The 26068-nt window shown below is 31.9% G+C and overlaps 1 protein-coding gene and 1 pseudogene across 1 annotated transcript; both read left to right on the forward strand.

Annotated features, from left to right (window-relative positions):
- The window catches only part of LOC111296758 (uncharacterized), a 71384-nt pseudogene that overhangs the window by 24050 nt on the left and 21266 nt on the right, over positions 1-26068 (forward strand).
- LOC111296779 (uncharacterized) lies at positions 12606-14932 on the forward strand. Its single transcript, XM_022891230.2, has 6 exons — positions 12606-12613; positions 12763-12859; positions 12992-13028; positions 13122-13211; positions 14051-14216; positions 14629-14932. The coding sequence occupies exons 1-6, from the start codon at positions 12606-12608 to the stop codon at positions 14711-14713; spliced, it is 483 nt and encodes a 160-aa protein (XP_022746965.2). The 3' UTR covers positions 14714-14932.

The raw sequence follows: 26068 nt of genomic DNA on the forward strand, positions 1-26068 counted from the left end.
TGACACATATAAGGATTGGCATGAAAAGTTACCTTTTGCTTTGCTTGCCTATAGAACATCAATCCAAGCCTCCACAGGGGCCACCCCATTTTCACTGGTGTATGGGATGAAAGTTGTATTACCGATTGAGGTAGAAATTCTTTCTCTGAGGGTGTTGATGAAAACAAAATTGGATGAGACAGAATGGGTTCAGGATCATTTCGAACAACTAAATTTTATTGAAGAGAAAAGGCTCTCAGCACTCAGTTATGGACAAATGTATCAAAGAAGAGTCATGCGAGCACATAACAAAAAGATACGACCTCGATGCTTTCGTGAGGGCGAATTGGTTTTAAAAAGAATTTTGTCATATCAGCATGACAATAGAGAAAAATGGACCCCCAATTGGGAAGATCCATATGTGGTAAAAAAGGCTTTTTCTAGTATAGCTCTGACCCTAACAGAAATGGACGGAGATGAATTACGAAATCCTGTAAATTCAGACATTGTCAAGAAATATTTTGCTTAAAAAAAGAAAAAATATATACAAAAAAATAAAAAAAAGAAAGAGATTCATATTGAAAATTCGAAAAAGACGGTTTGAATCAAAAGGGGGTCATTTGAGCTGAAAACTTGAAAAGGTAGCTTGAATGAAAGTGAAGCTCAGAGAAAGTTCTTCAGAGAATGAAAGAGTGGCACAGAATGGATGAATTGTCACCAGAATGAAAAGAAATGATTTTTAGAGGGCAAGTTTTCATTGGTCACAGATGTGGGACAAGGATTGATCATATGAAATCACAGGTGACAAGATCGTAAATGTAACGAGTTTTTGAAAAAGACCTGGTCTGAGTAGGTCGAGGTCATCCAAATGTTCATTATTTAGAGAATTGATATTTGATTCTTGAAATACTTTTGAGTTAACTGTTCTTTATGTCTCGAAAGGCTTATCTTTCTAAACCCAAAATACCTTATTACTGATCCTATTGCACACCCAACATTAAACCTGAAATCATTGCATTTGTCATTTGAAATTAAGATATTGACTGATAAGTTCATAATAGACCAATGCATCACTTGAAAAGAGAATTTAATATGAGGATGACAAAAATAGTAATATGAAGGCAGAAAGAATAAAACGAAATTGATTGATTGCTGAAGACAAATAAGAGAAATGGGATAAAGAATATAAAAAAAAAAGAGAGATTTTTTAGCGACTAAAACCCAAATGGGTCCGTCATGAGATAAAGACTTCTGGTCAAAAATTGAAAGATTTAAAAGGACTAGATTACTAGAAGCAACTTTTAAAGTTTGAAAGAATTGAACCAAAAGTTGAATTAACTGGATAAAACGCATGATATAATTCGTTGATGGCATTTTTATCTTTTTATTCATCATAATCATTGCATGCATTACATGCCTCTCAATAAATTACGTAGAAGGTTTCTTTATGAGACATCAAGAAGAATCAACATTTTTCTTTCTCGAAACAAAGATGATGACCTTGAAGATGGTATGTCAGCATAATTTTAAAATCAAAACTGTTGGTCTATGGAGTACCCAATCTCCTATTTCTTAACTCACAACTCATTCTTATATATTTCCCTGACTTACGGTTCAGTCCCAATCATCTTTAATCTTTGACTCACGATTTATTCTCGATCTTTTTATCCTCCGATTTACGGTTCAATTTCGATCTCTTTAATTCAAAATCGTAGTTTAATCTCAATTATTGTTATCTTTTGACTCGAGGTTTAATCTCGATCTTTTATCTTTTCGATTTACGGTTTAATCCTGATCTCTTTAATTCAAAGTCACAGTTTAATTTCGATTGTTGTTATCCTTTGACTCGCGGTTTAATCTCGATCTTTTTATTCTTTGATTCGCAGTTCAATCTTGATCTTTTTAATCCAAAGTCACAGTTTAATCTCGATTGTTGTTATCCTTCGATTCGTGGTTCAATCCCGATCTCTTTAATTCAAAGTTACAGTTTAATCTCGATTGTTATCATTTTTTGACTTACAGTTTAATCCCGATCTTTTTATCCTTCGATTCGATGTTCAATCCCGATCTCTTTAATTTAAAATCACAGTTTAATCTCTATTGTTGTTATCCTTTGACTCGCAGTTTAATCTTGATCTTTTATTCTCTGATTCGCGGTTCAATCCTAATCTCTTTAATTCAAAGTCACAGTTTAATATCGATTGTTGTTATCCTTTGACTTGTGGTTTAATCCCGATCTTTTTATTCTCCGATTCGCTGTTCAATTTCGATCTTTTTAATCCAAAGTCACAGTTTAATCTCGATTGTTGTTATCCTTCAATTCACGGTTCAATCCTGATCTCTTTAATTCAAAGTCGTAGTTTAATCTCGATTGTTGTTATTTTTTGACTTGCGATTTAATCTCGATCTTTTTATCCTCCGATTCACGGTTTAATCTCGATTTTTTAAATTTAAAATCACAGTTTAATCTTGATTGTTGTTATCCTCTAACTCGTGGTTCAATCCCGGTCTTCTTATTTCGGACTTATGATTCAATCCAAGTTAACGTCATTTTTCTGACTTGCGGTTTAATCCCAGTTATTCCTATAGTTTCTCAACTCATGGTTTTAATCTCAATCGCTTTTATTTAGTTAGTTAGCTTCGGACAAAATTGTTGTCTTTATCTTTGCCCTATTACTGATTTTCAGTAATGTACAAAAAAGGGCAGCTATAGACACCGAATTTCGTCCGGGTCTACATTTTTATAATCTAAAAAAATTAAAATTAATTAAAAAAATAATCAAAATTTTAAATCAAAAAATTAAAAAAAAAAGAAAGAAAACAAACAGAAAATCCAAATGAAAGAAGAAACAAACAAGAAATGGCTAGTGCCAGTGGGTACCATTGGTCAGACCGGCCCAGACCAACGTTGACTGGACCGTTGACCGGTCCGATTCAGGTAAAAAAATTTTTTTTTAACTTTTTTATATATTATTATTTTTGTTATTTTATATTTATGCATGATAAATGTTTAAATTTATTAGGATAAATATCTAATTGTTATTAATAATAATAAAATGAAAATAATATTAGATAATAACTAAAAAATATATATGTATTAAAAATGTTTAAATAGTAATAATAATTGAATAAGTTTTTTATTTTTCCTGCCTAGATGTTGGAGAGAATAAAAAATATTTTTTCAAACAAATAATTTCGCCTAGATGTTGGAGAATTATTATTAATAAATTTTCACAAAAAAATATATAAGAAATTTTTAATTAGTTTTCAAAAATTATAAAAAATTGAACTTGCTCCGAAAGTCTGCCTAGATGATGAAGATTTTTAGAGATGTTCGCGTTTTAATTAAACCCTAAACCCTAAACTTAAACCCTAAAATTTTACCCTAAATCTATTTCAAAACTTTAAGGATACGTGTGAAAATCTCACATGAAATGGTTTGTTCCCGAATGCTGCCTAAATGATGGGGTATTTAGGAAACTCCATTTCATTAAGTTTTTCACACGAGTTATTAATTCACATTAATAATAAGATTAATAAATTAAAAGTATAATAGTAAATTGAGATCTTAAATATAAACAGTCGCATCTAAGCTCTGCCTAGATGTTGGAGAGTCGAAGTGGTCTCATTATACTTAAGAATCCAATTTTGAAATTGCATCTCATCCTACATAACATTCATTAGTGTATATACATTAGCATGTTATCATCGATAATTGTTTGCATTATTCTCTCTTCAATTTATTATTCGATGATAAAATATTTATAATAAAAAAGAATAATACTTTAAAAAAGAAAAATTTTTTTGTGATATTATAAAATAAAATAAAATAAAAATAACATTTCGAAGGAAATAATTCTTGATACTCTGCCTAGATGTTGGAGAGTCACTAACAATTATCTTCTATAAAGACTGTTATTTCATTTTAAGGATTATCGTGTTAAATCTTAAGCTAAAAGAGTTATTTTAAATTCTGCCTAGATGTTGAAAAATTTTAAAATAATTCTTTAACTTCAAGATTTTCTTGATATTCCTAAATAAAGAGCTTTAGTAAAATTTTATTTTTGCAAATAAAGGGAATTAATGTTAAATTTCAAATTAAAATCAGTTTTATCCAACATCGAAAATAGCACGTAATTAAATGGTACCAATTTATGGGCGTTGTGGGGGTGCTAATCCTTTTCTACATGTAACCGACTCCTGAACTTAACCTAATTTTCGTAAACTAAAATTCATCTTTTCGATAAACTTTAAACTCACTTTTACAATTTTATTGAAAAGATAAACTTTTGGGTGATCAATCACACTCTAAATAAAATTGGTGATAACTTTCCAATTTACTTTGATTTTTAAAAAAATTCTTTGTGTCTGACGATTCCCAAATCGTTACAATAAGAGTACAAAATTAATAAGAAATATTTGCATCCTAGCCATAACCCTCTTGCATTTTCCATTAAACATGATCACTGACTATACAAAATTAAAGAAAAATGTATTTTAAAGTTGAATAGTAGTTAACAGGCAACCTAATATTGATATATCATTTCCATAGACAAGTTGCCTCGCTTTTCTTGTTTTATTTGCATTTCTCCTGCTTCATGAATAGTAAATCCTAGATCCTTTCAATGGCTAAGGGCACAATAGCCTCTGCCATTTCTCATGCTCATCGAAAACAGAGTTCAAATTACTCTTCTTTCTCTAGGACTTCAAAGAGAATGGCTCTATCCGGCACGGTATTTCTCTTTTATCAAAAGTGGTGAACCTTTGGCTCTGTGGTGGGCAGGAAAGCAAAAGGACAAAGAATCTCCTTTACAGTAGCAAAGGACAAGACCCACAGAAAAAAAAAAAGGGACAATTATTGAAAATCGTTTACTGTATTATTTTGTTTTTAAAAAGATGTAATTTTCTGTTCACACTTGTAATTGGGTTTTGATAAGATGATAATAACAAGCAAAATTGATAGATATTTTTTACATTTTTTTAAATTTTAAATTATGATTTAAAAATTAAGTGAAAATATTTTATGTAAACGAAAATTATAAAGTAAAATTAAAATATTTATCCAAATTTTTAATTAATCATGAACTTAGATATATATTTGATATAAAGATATTTGAAGTAGAATTAGCTATATATATATATATCACACGCATTACTTCTGCTGTCAACTCCTCCCTTTTGACTTGGTCCTTTACAACTTTTGTCAAAATTTCAAGCAAAATTTGTCTTGCCATGCATTAATTGTTGAGATACGAAAGCCCAAAGCTTAGTGAAAAGCCGAAGAAATGACTCAATCGAGCTCCGTCAGTGGTTTCATAATGTAGTTTGCAAATGGGATGAAACACCCTCTAGAGAAAAAAATGTAGGCAAAGTGGAAAATTTTGATCTGATGTAATGTTTAAGAAACTCCCCTTCCTACATGAAAAAAAAAAGCTATAAAAAATTAAATGAACTGTCTTATGAATGACTTCATTAACTACATAATAATTTGATAAAATGAGAAATAGAATGCATGTAATTATTGTCTCATTCGTAATGAAATTCTAATATTTTGTTTTTGAAACAAAAAAGAATTTAATTTAATTCTTAAAATAAAAAAAAATATATTTAATATTTGTACAGGTGCTTGTCTGTCATAGATTAAGACTTTACTGTCCTTTGGTTTTCAAAGCTCTTTTTCAGGTAACTTTTTTCTTTCTACGTTTTTAAAGTAGTGTTGGAAACTCTCACTTAAAAAAAAAAATCAATAATGCATGGCTGATATTGAAATTTACATGAGTTTGTCATTTTTTGTTTATCAAATCAATCAATGAGAATCCGATGAAATTGGGAAGAAATTAATGTGAAACATCGTTAGAGTTCAACAATGGATAAATTTATTCACAAATTTTTTACTCGAACCATTATGTCAGTTCCAAATCCTAAATATTTAACAATGAACACCATTAGGGGCAAGTAATGGGAGCCATGCACAAGTTAGTTCCAGGTTGTAGGGATCCAGACTCGATCGAGGCCCGGGCTGCGGTTGAAGCTGTGAAGTTTGCAGCTGAAATGGGGTTAGTAGAATTGAAATAGAAGAAGATGCTCTGGGGGTGGTTCGACAGATACTACAGCACGAGGAGGACCTGTCCATAACTGGCAATCTCATCACTGAAGTTAGGCTAGGGCTTGCATCTTTTCTGTCATGGGAATGCATGCATAATAAAGGGGAAGCAAATACGGTAGCACAACTATTAGCAAAAGAGGCGTGAAGAATTAATGACACGTTTCACTAGGTCGATGAGTGTCCGTTCCTTGTCAATGTAAATGTTGAAGCTGACAAGCTAATTCTGTCATATCCAATCAAGACAATTTTGTAATAATCGTAGCGTGAAAGGACAATTATTGAAGATCCAATAATTATTGGTGATAAAGATTAAAAAAAAAGTAAGGTAAAAAATTATATTTGATTTATTATTAATATATAAAATTTTAATATTATTAATAATTAAATAATATTAATTTATTATTTAATTTTTTAAAAAATTAAAATTTATTTATTTATCTTAAAAATTAATAAAAATTCATATTTAATCATTAATAAAATAATATCATTTAATTTATTGATAATATATAAAATTATATACTAAAAATATATTAAATATATACTCAATTAATAATTACACAATAGAATATGAAATTATTATTTTTTAAATAATATGATATGAGTATTTTAAGTTTTATTTAAACCTAATTTTGTTTCTCTCAAATAATATTTAAAATGTATTTTTAGACAATATTTAAATACATTCACAAATTTCATTTTGTAGTACTTTCAACAATTATCAAACTTTGGTGACAGATTAAAAAAATTTATCATTTAGATAAATCCGTACAGATAAATGTTTAATTTTTTCAGTATTTAATCATGAACTTACATAATCAAATTTCAATTTCTTCAATATTTTCATCTTTGGATTTTTTTTCTAATTTGCAGCACAAATTAAGCATAAGCCTAAAGCTTCAATAACACTAAACAATGTGAAATATGTCCTGTCCTTGAATATCATAGACAAATTGCTCTTTTTTAATTTTTTTCTCTCAATAAGCAAGTAATTTAGAAGAGTGAGCTAGAATGAAATACTTATGTTATGCTATGCAACCAACAAATATATAATCATTTAAAAGACTACAAAATTAATAAGAAATATTTGCAGCCTAACCATAATCTTCTTGTATTTCCCATTAAACATGGCCATTGGCTATAGAAAATTACAGAAAAAAAGCATTTTAAAGTTCAATAATTGTTAACAGGCTACCTAAAATTGATATTTCAATCCCATATAGAAGCTGCCTCGTCTTTTCTTGTTTTATTTGCATTTCTCCTGCTTCACGAATGAGTAAATCCTAGATCCTTTCAATGGCTAAGGAAACAAAAGCCTCTGCCATTTCTCTATTATCAAAGTTGTCAACCTTGGTCTTTTTGGTGGACCTGCTGACTATTAAACATTGGACGGGAAAGCAAAACAAGAAAGAATCTTTATTATTTACTTTCATTTCCACTAACTTTGTCCTGAAAAATCAATTGAATACAAGAAAAAGAAGCATATGTAATTATATCATCACTTTCTTTAATCTTCTGCTGTTGGTGGATTTACCCAACCCTGAAAATTTATTAATAGCAAAGGATAATTATTGAATTTTTTACTGTATTACTCTGCTTTTTAAGAAAGTACAATGATCAATTGACATGTTTAAAAATGATAAAACAATTCATATTTAATACGTTTCGAATTTAACAGATGCGATTTTCTTCAAAACAGAGTCTAAAGTACTTTTCTTTCTATAGGACTACAAGTGATCTGCCTGAATCTGTTTAATATTTTTAATTCCTATGTATTAGCCGGAAGTGTTTCTCTTTTATCAAAAATTGTAAAACTTGGCATTGTGGTGAGCCTGGTGACCATTTAACTTTGTACAGGAAAGCAAAAGGACAAGGAGTCTCTATTCTATACTTTCGTTTTCACTAAACGTTGTCATGCAAAACCAATTGAATAGAGGAACGAGAAGTATATGTAATTATATCATCACTGACTTTAGTCTTCTGATGTCGGTGGATTAACCCAACCCTGAAATTTTAATTGTAACGAAGGACAATTATTGAAGACCCACAGAGAAAAAAAAAGAGGGAATAATTATTGAATATTATTTACTGTGTTATTTTATTTTAGTGGGTGTAATCTTCTGTTATTATAGGAGTTTTGATGAACTGACTACGGCAAGCAAAATTGATTGAGCATTTCTACTATACTTCTAAATATCTTTTATAATTTGTGACTCCCCATAAAAAATATAATAAAATTTTTGTTAAAATATTAAATTCGAAGTTAAATTAGTTTATAGAATTATAGTGATATTTCAATAAATAAATTTGCAAATTTTAATATTTACAAAATTTTTTATTCTCAAATTATGATTTTTTAAAAAGAATTTAAATAAAAATATTTTATGTAATAAAAATTACAAAATAAAATTAAAATATTTTTTTTGAATATTTAATTAATCATGAACTTACATATATATATATATATATTTATATTGAGATAAAGGGATTTGAAGTAAAATTAGCTATCCCTCACATTACTTCTCCAACCAACTCATCCCCTTTGAATTGGTCATTACAATTTTTTGTCAAAATTCCATGCAAGGCTTCTCATATCAAGTATTAATTGTTGAGATATGAAAGTCCAAAGCTTAGTGAATAGTCGAAGAAAAATTTGCATATGGGATGAAGCACACGCTAAAGAGAAAAAAAGTGGACAAAATCGAAAATTTTGATATGATATAATGTTTAAGCAACTCACTTTCTCACACAACCAGATGTTATAAAAATTTAAATGAAAAATCGACAATTTTGATATGATATATTGTTTAAATAACTCACTTTTTTACATGAATAGATGCTATAAAAAATTAAATGAATTATCTTATGCATTACTTCATTAATTACATAATAATTTGGTGAAATGGAAAATAGAATGCATGTAAATATTATCTCTTTCATAATGAAATTCCAATGTTTTGTGGTTGACACAAAAAACAAATATTTAATTCTTAAAATAAAAAAAAATATATTTAATATTTGTGTAGGTGCTTGTCTGTCAGAGACTAGGACTGTTCTGTCCTATGTTTCCTGACATATTTTTAAAGTAGTGTGGGAAACTCTCAACCAAAAAACAAAATCAATAATACATGACCGATATTGATGTTGACATGAATTTGTCATTTTTTATTCGTCAAACCAATCAATAGAGAATTTGACGTAAACTTGAGAAAAGCTGACATGAAACATCTTCAGAATTCAACACAGTAAATCTATCCACAAATTTTTTTGAACAAATATATCGCTACTAAATCCTAAATAATATATATATATATATTTTATTAATTTTATCATATCCAATCATGATAATTTTAGTAGAACTAGTTAGAAAGGATAATAATTAAAAATCCCAAAGTCATTGATTTCATTAAAAGAAGAATCATTGAAAGGACAATTATTAAAGATCCAAAAGTCATTGATTTCATTAAAAAAAAAAACATCGGTAATAAAGATTAAAAACAGTTAACGTACGTAGAGATTATATTTGATAGAATATATTATTAGTATATAAATTTTATATATTATTAATAAATTAAATAATATCAATTAATTATTAATAATTTTTTTAAAAATTTAATTTAATTTATTTATTTTAAAGGTTAATAAAAAGTTATATTTAATTATTAATAAAATAATATTATTTAATTTGTTGATAATATATAAAATTTATATATTAATAATATATTAAATATAAATTCAATTAAGAATTATACAATACGAGATGAAATTAAGTTTTTTTTAAATAACACAATTAATGGTATTTTAAGTTTTATCTAAATCTAATTTCTTTTTTTTTAAATAATATATAAAATGTATTTTTTGACTTCAATTAAATACATTCAAAATTTTATTTTTAAAATACTTTCAATAAATATCAAACTTTAATTAACAAGTAAAAAAATTATCATATAGATTAATCTTTAATTTTTTCAGTATTTACTCATGATTTTACATTATTAAATCTCAATTTCTACATCTTTTTCAATTGTCTTTAGATTTTTTTTTTTCGATTTGTAGCACAAATTAAGCATAAACCCAAAGCTTTCAATAACACAAAACAATGTGGAATTTGTCTTGCTCTTGAATATCATAGAAATTTTTTTTTTTTAATTTTTTTCTCTCAATAACCAAATAACTTAGAAGAGAAAGCTAGAATGAAATATTTTTGTTTTGCTATGCAACCGACAAATATATAATGAAATATATAATCATTTAAAAGACTGCAAAATTAATAAGAAATATTTGCAGCCTAGCCATAATGCTCTTGCATTTTCCATTAAACATGGTCACTAGAAAATTAAAGAAAAAAAAAGGCATTTTAAAATTGAATAGTAGTTAACAGGCTACCTAATATTAATAATTTAATTCCATAGAGAAGTTGCCTCGTCTTTTCTTGTTTTATTTGCATTTCCCCTGCTTCATGAATGAGTAAATCCTAGATCCTTTCAATGGCGAAGGACACAAAAGCCTCTGCCATTTCTCTTTATTCAAAAGTTGTGTACCTTTGTTTTTGTGGTGGGTCTGCTTACTATTATTACTGTGTTTATTCCATCATTTCTTCACTGTCTTTAGTCTTCTGATGTTGGTGGATTAACCCAACCCTGATAGTAGCGAGGACAATTATTGAATATTTTACACTGTATGTTTGCTATGCAACCAACAAATGTTACGTACTACAGAGGTATTTGGCACGCTTAACAAACATTATGCAAAGAGAAGGGTGTTTTGGGCCTATACAAGGGACTTGGAGCAACACTTTTAGGTGTTGGGTCCAGCATAGCAATTAGCTTTTCAGTATATGAGAGCGTGATGTCTTTCCGGCAGTCACAAAGGTGATTACTCATCTTGTGATGATTGTTTCATAGATCATCCTTTTCTAAGCACAATTCCTTTATCCTTTTTATAATTAACTTTTTATCAGGCCCCATGATTCCACGGCCCTGGTTAGTCTATTTTGTGGCAGTCTTTCAGGGATTGCATCATCAAAAGGTTAGCTTTAGGCAAAATCAATTATAGAATCACAACTCATAAAAAAAAAAAAAAAGCCAAAGAAATTACTAATCCAATCTGCAAAATTGTTCCAAAATGTATTTGGCATATTGGAAGAAGCACACATTGGAGAAAAAAGAATGTGGGCAAAATTCAAAATTCTGATCTGATGTAATGTTTTTGTTGGATTTGTCTCAGCTTGTTACAAAAACAATACTTCATTCGGATCTGAAGTCCCCAGAAGCTTGGAAGCCCATTAGCAGGCTGTCGAAAAGCATAGAGAGTTTGCCTCACTTGGAAAAGACAGTGAACCGATGCTGTTGTCAATTGCACAAACATAAATGTAGGTAGAAGAATAAGCGCATAGGAAGATTCAACCTCATTTCTTGATTAATCTAAAAAAAAATGTTCACTGTCATATAAGAAACAACTCATGGTAGGTATGCCTGACTCAATTTCATAACCACAAATAATGTTTCAAAGGAACAATAGTCACTTAATGGCTCGATTCATAAGAAACAACTCATGGTAGATTATCCCTTCATTGAAGTCATTAGGACGTTGAAAGAGCAATATGTTCCTCCTATAATTAAGTTGTTTAAAGCACTTGAACTGTAATCAATCCCCCAGCACACTTGTTTTTTTATGAACTTCAAAAGCATTTATGATGTTTTCCATCACATGGATATTAAATTTTATAAATCTAAGAAAACATATCTAAGCATGTTTCTAACTCAAAGCAATTACCATGACTGGCACATGTTCCATCAAGCGTCAAAGTCATGATAAAGCCAATTAAATGATAGATACAAATTAAAGCAAGCATTAAAGCCTATAGAATAACATGTAAAGGTTAACCGAAAGCATTCATGTTTTAAAGCACTTGAATTCTTTTCATCCATTCTAATTTCATTTCTTGGAAAGCCATAATATGCCTCAAACCTTCTCGAAACATCCTCAATTTTGAAAAATTATATGGTAAAAATCAAGACCAATAAACTAAATTAACAAATAATCATGAAAATTATTTTATTTTTTATGCTAAATTTTCTAATTATTTAGACATATGCGAATATCTTAATTCTTAAATTTTTTTAAAGGTTTGGAGACAAGTGGGTTTCTAATATGATATTTTATGTTCATTTTTTATTTCTTATATTTTAAAATATTTCTATTATTTAAAGTTTTATGGTTTTAATTTTATTTTATTTTTCTTAATTATTTTGATTTTTTCAGTAAATATCTCAAAATTTCATTAAACTTAAACATTGTTTGTCAAAATATTTTAAAATAATTTCATAAATAAGAAAAAGAAACTTTATTGATAGTGATTAAAAAACGGATATAGTGGATCAATTGGATCTGTTGATTAAAGTTTTGTAGCCCTATTTGTCAATAAAAAGCCCATCAAACATTTTTTTAAACCAAAAAAATCAACCAAGAAGGCCCATTATTAACCCAAACCATGTCAACCTTGCTGGAAAAACAAAAAGAGATGGACGCGTGATACTAAGCTCTCCCAAACGCGCGTGCCAAGATTGAGAGAGAGCTCCCAGTAGTGTACTTTCCTTCCCTTGTCATCTCCATTATTACGTCAAAACGCACCGTTTTCTCCATTGAAAAATAATTCCCTAGTTCTTTCTTAAAAAAAGCACTCTTCCTGTTAATTTCTCAGTTCGATCTCTTATTTTCAATGGAGGAATCACGTATTCAAATCTTGCTACAACTCATTTACTCGGCTCAGTTCCCGTAAGCTGCTTAATATTTTTTTCCTTTATATTTTCAGTTAATTTATAGCGTTTTATTTCATTTTTATTGAATCAAATCATCAAGATCGACGTTTTTCATGTGAATTAATTTCAAATTTCATTCGAATCTCAGGCTGATGTCAATGAAGAAAAGAAGGCCTCGTATGCAGGTACTATTCGTTTTATTTTCAGTGTTTGGAAAAGTTTGTTTGTTTACAGTAATTGTGAATTTGTTTTTATATATTCATTTTGAAATGGTGCAGTTCCTGGAGCGAATATGCAAATTTTCCCGCCAAATAATGGTGGTGGAGGAGGTGGCGGCCGAGGTTATCAAACTCTTGGAGCTCCAACTGGTATGTTCTTTTTTTTTTTATTTCTTTTAATTTATTTTCTTGCCATATAAGAAAAACTTTGTTAAATTTATCGGTCTTTCTTTTTCTTACTCTGTACTTTTATGATTAGAAAGTAATTATTTTCGCTATTGATGTGATAAAATTGAAAATTCTGCGATATTTGCAATGATTGATGGCTTAATGAGTTATTCTTAATAAAAAAAGGTCTTAAAGAATAGTTTAGTAAGGAAACTTTGTTCTTCGCAAATAGATAATAACTGAAGGAGAGAGAAACTTTCAAAATCATGACACCTAGTGTTAAGATATGGAGATTTGGTCATTGAACTGAAAGGTTTTACTTATTGGAAGTGACATCCGGTATGCTAGGGAAATTTAGCGAGGAAGGTTGTTATTTTTTATGCACTTTAAGTTTGAATGAATAGTGTAGATTGCAATTTACTCTTATGTTTTCCTTTATGGAATAGTTACCTGTTATTTTCATAGTTACTAATTTCTTTATGTGGAATGAAGTCCATGGTGAATATTGTTAAAAGGATGTTATGAAATGAACCCTCTCCTGATGCATATATCCTTTTGGTGGTTCTGTATATATTTTTGATCTTTCCTTGAGCATTCTCTCCTTGTTTATTTCATTGTGTGTTTGTGCGTGTCTCTTCTTAGGAATGTAGAGTTATAGACTAATGATTTTGCATCCACATTCTAAAACGCCTAAGAATATTGTGGCTGAGTTACTGGTGTCGCAGTTAGATGTAGTTCATGATGGTAATATTGTGATGCTTTTATTTAGTGTTATTGAAGTAACCTTAATGTTTAATGATCCCTTTGTCTATCATATGCAGAAGTATTCGAACAACAGCCACCAAACAACTGGAAGGGAGTGTTTAGTATCTCGTCATACACACAGTATTTTAATGTGGATATAGATGTTGTCATAAACAGATTGATAAGTTCCTTTTATCCTGTTGGTGGAGATTTTTTCAGCAAGATTGATGCTAACCCTGATCTGTGAGTATGCCCCCCCCCCCCCCCCCCCCCCCAACAAAACCCAAAAAAAAAGAATCTTCTTCTGCCACCATTGTATCATAGAACGAGACATTCTATAATATGGATGAAAAAGCTGCTTTTGTCAAAGCTTCATCATTCTATTTTTGGAATGGAAGTTACCCTTTAGAGGAGAAAAGTTTATTTTCTTGTGTTTTAGACCTAATAAAAGCATATTATCTCTAGTCAATATAATTGAGATGAAAAGTAGGATTGAAAGCACTCAAAGCAGCCATTTACCTAGGCATTCTTTCATTTGCAAGAAACAAGCTTTTTGGAAGTCAAGACCTGAATTCACTTGTCTTATTCATAAACTTACTGAGTTAGAAAGTTTAGTCATTTGGTTCTTTATTTTGACATGAATTGTTACAAGAAGGAAAACGGCAAGAAGCATTAAAGGAAGCATACTAACCATGAAACAAGGCACCTGTAGCACAGTAGATAGAGCGTCTGTTTCCTGAGCAGAAAGTCATAATTTCAACCCATACCTGGTGCGTGCTGATTTATTTGATTTACTGATTCTCTTGTGTAAGTTCTTAGTCATTTCAAAGAAGTACTCAGATTGAGGTTAACAACAGGGTTGCCTCATTTAACCACAAATTGTGTTAATAACAACTGTAGACACCCAATTGGGTCCGGGCTCAGATCAATTGGGCCTGGCCCAAATGGGTAAAGCCAAATTCAATCATGTATTATTATTATTATTTTTTTTTCCTTTTCTTTTTTTTTTCTTTTCTTTTGTATTTTTATATTTATTATTATTAATATATGTATATCTGTATTTATTTATTTTTTTATTTAGAATAGATTTATATGTATTTTATTTATATAGTTATATATTTATTATTATATTATAATTTATGTATTATTATTATTATTATTATTTTTTTTTGGTAATATTTTTTTTTTCGGATTTTAAATTATCTGTTAATATTTTTTTCTTCTTCTTTTTCCCGTTTATCTGATTATTATCTAGTATTTTTTTATTTTTGATTTTGGAGGGCTAAGATTGAAGCTGGAGAATCCTACTGGGAATGGGAATTCAATCAAGAGAGTCCAATTGGATTCAAAGACTGAATTCTCGTCCAAGGAGGAGTTGGGATTGATCAGAAACTCCTGATCAACCCCTATATAAAGGACCCTTTGGAACAGATGAAGAACACACAGAAAACAGAAGCAAAAGCTACTGATTGAGAGAATAGGGGTGTTTAGAGAGCTAAGGAAAAGTTTAGGAGTGTTCTGGCAGTGAGAAAAATTTTTTAGAAAAATTTGGCGAAAAAATTTTCTGGAAATTTCTGGGAAATTTCCAGATTCCGACGAAAATTCCGGCGACTTTTGAATTTTCCGGCGACAATTCCGGCGAACTTTGAAGTTTCCGGCGACAGACCCAGTTTCCGACGGAGAATCCCAGAAACTGGCGACCATCCGGCCAACTTCCGGCCAATTTCCGGCGAAATTCCCAGATTCCGGCGAAATTTTCAGAATCCGGCACCGGCGTTCTTCAAATTCTAGAGAGAAGGCAGAGAAGAAGGGAAGAAGAGAGAGAGAGGGGAGGAACGGTCTGCTGAAAAACGGAGGAAGGTGCCTTTTATACCCTCCCAAAACGACGTCGTTTTGGCTTTAAGTTAATAAGAGGATCCGCGCGTTTTGCCGAACCCGACCCGACCCGAAGCGTCGACCCGCTTTCTGACCCGCGCGTTTCAGCCCCTCCGAGCCGAGCTGAGCCGAGCCGAGCCGAACCAAGCCGAGCCGCGATCCGAGCCGCTCCAGGTTTTTTTTTTTTTTTTTTTTTTTTTTTTGAATTTTTTTTATTTGACTTTGATTTTGATCTTGATTTTTTTTTCTTTTTTCTTTAATTAATCCGACGACGGAGCCTCTGCAAGTGAAACAGTAGTTTTTCTTGCATACTCCTGAGGTGAGGGAATTTTCTCAATTTTCTGCTAAAAGTATTAGAGTCAATTGAGAATAATTTCCGATAATTAATTACTTGGCTGATTTTGATTTTTTTTTTCTTTAATTAATCCGACGACGGAGCCTCTGCAAGTGAAACAGTAGTTTTTCTTGCATACTCTTGAGGTGAGGGAATTTTCTCAATTTTCTGCTAAAAGTATTAGAGTTAATTGAGAATAATTTCCAATAATTAATTGGATGATTTTGTTTTTTCTTTAATAAATTCGACGATGGAGCCTCTGCAAGTGAAACAGTAGTTTTTCTTGCATACTCCTGAGGTGAGGGAATTTTCTCAATTTTCTGCTAAAAGTATTAGAGTCAATTGAGAATAATTTTCGATAATTAATTAATTGGTTGATCTTGATTTTTCTTTAAATAATCCGACGACGGAGCCTCTGCAAGTGAAACAGTAGTTTTTCTTGCATACTCTTGAGGTGAGGAAATTTTCTCAATTTTCTGCTAAAAGTATTAGAGTTAATTGAGAATAATTTCCAATAATTAATTGGATGATTTTGTTTTTTTCTTTAATAAATCCGACGACGGAGCCCCTGCAAGTGAAACAGTAGTTTTTCTTGCATACTCCTGAGGTGAGGGAATTTTCTCAATTTTCTGCTAAAAGTATTAGAGTCAATTGAGAATCATTTCCAACAACTAATTACTTGGTAAAATTTTAAGGCTTTTGGATAACACAAATTTAAGCTGGTACCATCTTTTGATGGGCGTTGTGAGGGTGCTACAACCTTCCTCACACGTAACCGAACTCCCGAACTCTGTTCTGGTTAAGCAGACCCGAACCTATTCTTTTAGGGACCCTTAAGCTTAGGTGTTCCCTAAAAGGGCAGATTCTTTAGGTGGCCAATCGCACCTAGACAAAAAAGATTGGTGGCGACTCCCTTAAGTCAATGTCTAGCGATAGATCCCCGGATCTAGACGTTATGACAGCTTGGCGACTCCACTGGGGACTTTGAGAGTCAGGCCATCAAATAATTTGTGTTATCCAAAAGCCTAATAAAATTGAACCCTTTTGTATATATGTATTATTATTCATTCATGTTTATTTGCTTTGTTAATTATGTCATTCATGTGCATGTGCATAACATGAGCTCTACACCCGAGCTCCGTCCCTCTAGGAGGGAGTAAAGTACCTATTGCTTTCGTGAGGTCTAATGCCTCCGCAGTGGCTAGCGAAATACTCCCACTCAAATTGAACCTTTTCCGCTTGTAGCCTGTAATGGGTGAGGATTAGGGTGCCTTACTAGTCTGTGATGGACAAGGATGTAAGGAACAATTTGAGGACCTTTAGACTCTGACTTTAAAACCACATGTAGTGAACCTTAAGAGTGCCTAACCCTAGGATAGAGCCCTTTCTACCCAATGATAGATATACCCTGAAATTAGGACACAAAAGGGTGTTTATCTAATCATTTTGATTGATTAACTTTGTGTATTATTTTTATCATATGTAACACTATGCATCAGCATCACTTTCATGTCATCCATTGAACTAACTATGTTGTTTGTCTGATTGTATGCATCTGTATTATTTTCATGATCATGTTTTAACACAATCATTTGCATTCATTTCATACTAGATTTCATTCAAAAAATGTACATTTCATTTGTATATCAAAGCATCATACATAAGGCACAGCATGACATTTCTAATCATAAGTATGGTACTCAAGGTCCCAGAATAGCTCCATCTAGCGAAAACCCTGCTCATCCATACAACACAAGATCCAGAGCAAGGCAAATGGAAGAAGAAAGTTCCCATAGATTTGAAAAGCTAGAAAAAGCACAAGAAAAGATTGAAAGTGAGCTAAGCAAGATTCTGGAAGCTCTTAACAACATGAATAAAGGAAAAGGAGTTGAAGGAAGTACAAGCCAGCAAGAAGTGGCTGACCCTCTGTACCCTCCAGGTTTTGGCCCACCTCAAGCCCAGTCTGCTCAAGAGGTCCCACCACAACACTTTGCATATCCTGGAATGCCATCATCCTTCAACCCAGGGCAGTATAACAGTTATATAAATCCTGTCTTCACCGAAAAGGCAGCAGAACCAATTCCTGATCTAGATGATTTAAAAGAAAAAGAGAAGGAAAAGATGAGAGTAGAAGCTGAGGAAAGTTCCAAGATTAGCATGCTAGAGCAGAGGCTACGGGCTGTGGAAGGATTTAGCTTTTATGGGTCAGTAGATGCTGCTGGGCTCTGCCTAGTCCCTGATGTGGTTATTCCCTATAAGTTCAAAGTACCAAAATTTGAAAAATATGATGGTACCAAGTGCCCCAAAACCCACATCACCATGTATTGCAGAAAGATGGCAGCTCATGCACATGATGAAAAACTCTTGATGCATGTTTTCCAGGACAGTCTTACTGGCTCTGCCGCCAGATGGTATGTTCAGTTGGATAGGACTCGTATTCGCTCTTGGAGTGATATGGCACATGACTTCATCAGTCAATATCGACACATTATCGATTTGGCTCCTGATCGTTTGTCTTTGCAGAATCTGGAGAAAAAGTCAAACGAGTCTTTTAAAGAGTACGCCCAGAGATGGAGAGATATAGCTTCACAGGTACAACCTCCTCTGACAGAAAAAGAGACCACAGTGCTATTTGTTAGCACTTTGAAACATCCCTATTATGAAAAGATGATAGGGAATGCAACAAAGAATTTTGCTGACATGGTGGTCTCTGGAGAAATTATTGAAAGTACCATAAAAAATGGCAAGTTGAAAGGAGGAGAAACCAAGAAGGCATCAGAAAAGAAAGAAGCTGAAGCTCAAGCTGTGAGCTTTGATAGACAACAATTCAGGGGTTATCAACCCTATCCATCCCAAGGCTACTCTCCATACTATCCTACTGTGAATAATGCCTCATCCTACCCATACCAGCTAGCTTCACAACCATCTTGTTCATCCACTTACCGCCTTAACATTCAAGCTCCTGTAAGAACCCAAATCCGCCCTACTAACCCAGCCAGTGGCTCGCGAGAACAACGAACTACTCGAGAAAAACCTGTATTTGATCCAATCCCTATGACTTATACAGAGTTATATCGAGAGCTTTATAATAGCCATTTGATTGCCCCCAGCCATGTGGAGCCGCTTAAACCACCCTATCCAAAGTGGTATGATCCTACAGCCCACTGCGACTACCATTATGGAATTACTGGCCATTCTACTGAAAATTGTACTGCTTTAAAGTATAAGGTGCAACGGTTGATCAATGATGGAATGGTAAGTTTTGATCAGGGAAAAGCAACAACATCCAATGTTAGTGCCCTGAGTGAAAGTCAAGAACAGAAAGGGTCCGGAGAGTCACAATGAATTGAGGGGCAAGATGTCAATGGGGATTTCTTCACCTGATCATATAGGGGGCTAATTTTTAATGGAGATAAGGCGGGTTGAAGGTTTCTTCTGTCATTTTAGGATCTCTTTTCAAATAATGTTAGATTTTTTTTTTGCAATATGACTTTACTTGTTATCATTTTAATAAAGGCAAGTCAATGCATTTCATTACATTTTTCTCTTTCACTTGACCATTATTCCATACCCTGCTACCCTTCATAACTTCACATTCCCATTCTTAAATTTCAGATGATGAATATTTAGACAATGATAACAATAATTCTGAGATTTAATTTTGAGAACTCATCCACATTAATATGAGGAGATGATTTGAGCAAAAAAGAGGGTAAGCCATTACCAGAAGTGAAAGAGATATGTCTTGAAGATGAGCAATCTTTTATACAGGATCATGAGCTTTGTTCAACAGATGATGATCAAGAAAGGTATTCACAATTGAGATGAAAAATGGCCATCTTTCTTTTACCATTGGAAAAACCATTTATTGCTACCCCTTTGAGCCAATCATGATTTTTTTCCTTGAAGAACCCCAACCAAGGATCACCCTCTACACTGGAGGGTAATTTTTGAAAAAAAAAAAAAAAAAAAAAAAAAACCACAAAAGGTCTCAAAAATGAAAAGAGAAAAGCAAAAGAAAAAAATAAATGCCACACATGATTTGGGGCAAAGTAATGAGATCCTTTGTGTGAGAAAAGAAAAAGCAGTGAAATGATGTGGGGCAAAATGCCAAGTTGTATCAAATGATCCTTTGGTTTTGAACCTTTGTAATACATGTTTTGAGCCTATTATATCCATTTTTTTTATGACCCTTCACCTTGGCCTACATTACAACCTTGAAAAGTTCATTTGGATCAAGTGTGAATACTCAACTTGAATGGTCATATGTTGAGCAAAGACATGCTCATGATGAAGCACTGGAATCATGCTACAGTGCTCTAAAATTGGATGTATGAAAGATATCAACAATGGATGAAAAATGAGAAAAAAAAAAAAGAAAAAAAAAAGAAAAAAAATGAGAAAAAAAAAGGAAAAAATGAGAAAATGAAAAAAAAAAAAGATTCAAATTGAAAACCTGAAAGGGTGATTTTAGTAGAAAATCAAGTCAAATGGCTCACATGAATGGAAGATCAAAAACATCTGAAGATCCCTCAAAGACTGGGGCAAAGTTCGCCAAGCTCAATATGACTTCAATTGTAAATGGAATGAGTTTTTGAAAAAAGAATCCTAGATTAATGTTGAGAATTGTCTAAATATTCATCATTTGGACATACCATCCATCCCAATGACATGTATCCAATTCATTTCCTTTCCCATTTGCTTTATACCAAAACAGATCTTCATTGATTATCTTTACCATAATTCACCTTGCGTTCTCTTATTGTTTCACCCCTAGAATGAATTGAGAAAATGTTTGGTTACATTGTATTTGTCAAGATTTGAAATGATAATAAATGAATGAATATGTGCTTAAAAGAGTCTTGCATTCATTTGAAAAGAAATCTAAGATGATGAAGAAATGACAGAAATCTAAAAGAGATGATTTGAAAGGATATATGATGTGATCAAATGGATGATATAATGGGGCAAATCTTGAAAAGTGATGAATTGATCGATATGACTTGCAAGTTATGATTGAATGATGAGAACAATCAGTGGAGAAAGTTTGTTTCGGAATGGTTAATGCTGAGACAATGACCTAGTGATGGTGGATGAAACTGGTTTTGAAATTTGTTAGTGCTGAAAAATTCATTTGAATGATGGTCAAGTATGATTGATTGATGAAGCTTATTCCAGAGTATTGAGAAACTGAACAAGGGAGAATGTGAGTGGAAAAGACAAATTGAGAGCTACACTGGTTCGATCTTAGAAGAGCAGTGCAATTGGATCCTTGAGGAATCAAAGGGCTTGACACCCAAGAAAAAAAGAGCTAGAGAAACTTGAGTACCATACATTGAACAGGAATTAGTTGACCAACATTTGCATAGCATGCATTGAAATTCATATGCATTTGCATAGCATACACTACTTTCAGGAAAGTATAGTGTATAAATTCAAGAAGCAGGAGTGTTTCAACATTCCACATGACAGATATGAAGATATTTTGCAAAATTGAAAAAAGAAAAAGCTTGTTAGGTAAGTTCCTAATCCTTGAAATAGGATGTCTTTTGGTATCAGGGTTGATTTATAAGACCTTTGGGCATAATCTCCTGAAATCCCTTCAAACACAACTTTCAACTCCTTTGGACATGATTGTCAAGGAGTAATTTATTTTTCCAAAGTCGTGGTGCCTCTGTTGAGAGGAGCAATTTACTTTCCAAAGTCCGTTGCCTCTGTTTAGAGGAGTAATTTATTTTTCCAAAGTCGTGGTGCCTCTGTTGAGAGGAGCAATTTATCTTTCCAAAGTCGTGGTACTTCTGTTGAGAGGAGCAATTTACTTTTCCAAAGTCGTGGTGCCTCTGTTGAGAGGAGCAATTTACTTTCCAAAGTCGTGGTGCCTCTGTTTAGAGGAGCAATTTACTTTTCAAAGTGGTGTTGCCTCTGTTGAGAGGAGCAATTTACTTTTCAAAGTCGTGGTGCTTCTGCTGAGAGGAGCAATTTACTTTCCAAAGTCCGTTGCCTCTGTTTAGAGGAGCAATTTACTTTCAAAAGTCGTTGAGTCTCTGTTTAGAGGAGCTTCGACAAAAAAAAAAAAAAAAAAAAAACAAAAAAACAAAAAAAAACAAAAAAAAAAATCAAAAAAATCAAAAAAATAAAAACAAAAAAAAAAATCAAAAATAAAAAAAAATCAAAAAATGTTGAGTTGAGTCTTGATTGGGTGTCTACGTCTTTGCGCAATTTCTGTTTCACAGAAAATGTGCAAAGAGGGGCAGCTGTAGACACCCAATTGGGTCCGGGCCCAGATCAATTGGGCCTGGCCCAAATGGGTAAAGCCCAATTCAATCATGTATTATTATTATTATTTTTTTTTCCTTTTCTTTTTTTTTTCTTTTCTTTTGTATTTTTATATTTATTATTATTAATATATGTATATCTGTATTTATTTATTTTTTATTTAGAATAGATTTATATGTATTTTATTTATATAGTTATATATTTATTATTATATTATAATTTATGTATTATTATTATTATTATTTTTTTTTTTGGTAATATTTTTTTTTTTCGGATTTTAAATTATCTGTTAATATTTTTTTCTTCTTCTTTTTCCCGTTTATCTGATTATTATCTAGTATTTTTTTATTTTTGATTTTGGAGGGCTAAGATTGAAGCTGGAGAATCCTACTGGGAATGAGAATTCAATCAAGAGAGTCCAATTGGATTCAAAGACTGAATTCCCGTCCAAGGAGGAGTTGGGATTGATCAGAAACTCCTGATCAACCCCTATATAAAGGACCCTTTGGAACAGATGAAGAACACACAGAAAACAGAAGCAAAAGCTACTGATTGAGAGAATAGGGGTGTTTAGAGAGCTAAGGAAAAGTTTAGGAGTGTTCTGGCAGTGAGAAAAATTTTTTAGAAAAATTTGGCGAAAAAATTTTTTGGAAATTTCTGGAAAATTTCCAGATTCCGACGAAAATTCCGGCGACTTTTGAATTTTCCGGCGACAATTCCGGCGAACTTTGAAGTTTCCGGCGACAGACCCAGTTTCCGGCGGAGAATCCCAGAAACTGGCGACCATCCGGCCAACTTCCGGCCAATTTCCGGCGAAATTCCCAGATTCCGGCGAAATTTCCAGAATCCGGCACCGGCGTTCTTCAAATTCTAGAGAGAAGGCAGAGAAGAAGGGAAGAAGAGAGAGAGAGGGGAGGAACGGTCTGCTGAAAAACGGAGGAAGGTGCCTTTTATACCCTCCCAAAACGACGTCGTTTTGGCTTTAAGTTAATAAGAGGATCCGCGCGTTTTGCCGAACCCGACCCGACCCGAAGCGTCGACCCGCTTTCTGACCCGCGCGTTTCAGCCCCTCCGAGCCGAGCCGAGCCGAGCCGAGCCGAACCAAGCCGAGCCGCGATCCGAGCCGCTCCAGGTTTTTTTTTTTTTTTTTTTTTTTTGAATTTTTTTTATTTGACTTTGATTTTGATCTTGATTTTTTTTTCTTTTTTCTTTAATTAATCCGACGACGGAGCCTCTGCAAGTGAAACAGTAGTTTTTCTTGCATACTCCTGAGGTGAGGGAATTTTCTCAATTTTCTGCTAAAAGTATTAGAGTCAATTGAGAATAATTTCCGATAATTAATTACTTGGCTGATTTTGATTTTTTTTTTCTTTAATTAATCCGACGACGGAGCCTCTGCAAGTGAAACAGTAGTTTTTCTTGCATACTCTTGAGGTGAGGGAATTTTCTCAATTTTCTGCTAAAAGTATTAGAGTTAATTGAGAATAATTTCCAATAATTAATTGGATGATTTTGTTTTTTCTTTAATAAATCCGACGATGGAGCCTCTGCAAGTGAAACAGTAGTTTTTCTTGCATACTCCTGAGGTGAGGGAATTTTCTCAATTTTCTGCTAAAAGTATTAGAGTCAATTGAGAATAATTTTCGATAATTAATTAATTGGTTGATCTTGATTTTTCTTTAAATAATCCGACGACGGAGCCTCTGCAAGTGAAACAGTAGTTTTTCTTGCATACTCTTGAGGTGAGGGAATTTTCTCAATTTTCTGCTAAAAGTATTAGAGTTAATTGAGAATAATTTCCAATAATTAATTGGATGATTTTGTTTTTTTCTTTAATAAATCCGACGACGGAGCCCCTGCAAGTGAAACAGTAGTTTTTCTTGCATACTCCTGAGGTGAGGGAATTTTCTCAATTTTCTGCTAAAAGTATTAGAGTCAATTGAGAATCATTTCCAACAACTAATTACTTGGTAAAATTTTAAGGCTTTTGGATAACACAAATTTAAGCTGGTACCATCTTTTGATGGGCGTTGTGAGGGTGCTACAACCTTCCTCACACGTAACCGAACTCTCGAATTCTGTTCTGGTTAAGCAGACCCGAACCTATTCTTTTAGGGACCCTTAAGCTTAGGTGTTCCCTAAAAGGGCAGATTCTTTGGGTGGCCAATCGCACCTAGACAAAAAAGATTGGTGGCGACTCCCTTAAGTCAATGTCTAGCGATAGATCTCCGGATCTAGACGTTATGACAACAACATTTTGCATAGCTTTTGTTTTTGATGTAACAATATTTCAATTTCTTTTGGGTATATAATAGTATTAAACATCGGTACTTGCTTAACAAAGGCTAGGACTTTACGGTTATTTAGTTTTCAAAGCTATTCTCTTTTCCTTGTACCTTCTTTTTCCACATTTTTCAAGTAGTGTGGGAAATTCCCACTTTTCCTTTAAAAATCAATCAACAATATATAGCCGATATTGAAGCCGAAATGAATTTGTCATTTTTTTTTTATTTGTCAAACCAATCAATAGAAAATTATAGGAAATTTGGAGGAAATGGATATGAAACATCTTCAGACTGAAAAAAAAAAAAAAAAAAACAGTGACGAATATCGATGTTTAATTTTAAGAGGGCTGAAATAGTATTTTAAAATAATAAATCTTTTTATTATTATTTTTTTCCTTAGACAGACATTGCAGTGCTAATTGCTCATAAGATTCCAGCCATCGATTCATCAGAAGTGGCATTGCCTCTTCTTCTATATGCCACTATTTTAATTCTGATGTTTTAATTTCAAGAGAATCAAGTTGGAGAAATCCATTGGCAGAATAAAACATTTTTAATCCTTGTAAATGATGAATTCCTTAAACAGAGAATCCTCAAATGAGGTAGCTTTTTGATTGGTATAATCCATAAAACATCCTTTTTCAAGAGATTCAAGACCATTAGAAATCTGAAATTTTTACATTAGAAATGATCAACTCACTATAGAAATGTAAAAAAAGAATGGTTAAGTGATACACCAGAGCTTTGTAAGTTATTTGATATAACTCGAATAAAATTTGAATTCGATTTGATTATTATCGAGTTAAGTTTGAGTAATTTAATTTATCAAGTGAGCTGAGTTTAAACATTTAATGCCTTAGATAATTCATAAATTTAATTAAATTTTTATATTTTAATATATATTTTTATTATTTTATTTAAAATAACTATTTTATTCTTATATATATCAATTTGAGTTCGAATTCGTTTTCGAACATAAATAATTAAGCTTAAAATTGAGCACAGCAATCGAGCTAATTTTTTATTTAATAAACAAGCCTATTTGAGCTAATTTTAATAACTTAATTTTTATTTTTAATTAAGTTTCAGTTTGAAAATTAAAATTTAATTGAATTTGAGCCGAATTTCAAGCAACAAATTTCGAGTCAAGTTCAAACTTCTTATTGTATTGATTCGGTTCGATTCAATTACACTTTTAAAAAAGTTATTTCAACCAAATATGTTTCTCTTTACTCATATGTTAATACTTTTTTTTAGGAAATATGTGGTTTTTTTTTTTTTTTTTTTGGAGTTTGATGCTAGTAAATTAAATGAGGATGAAAAAT

The sequence above is a fragment of the Durio zibethinus genome, chromosome 12 (assembly GCF_047325235.1).
Source record: "Durio zibethinus cultivar Kanyao isolate XHJ-2024 chromosome 12, ASM4732523v1, whole genome shotgun sequence".
NCBI lineage: Eukaryota > Viridiplantae > Streptophyta > Magnoliopsida > Malvales > Malvaceae > Durio > Durio zibethinus.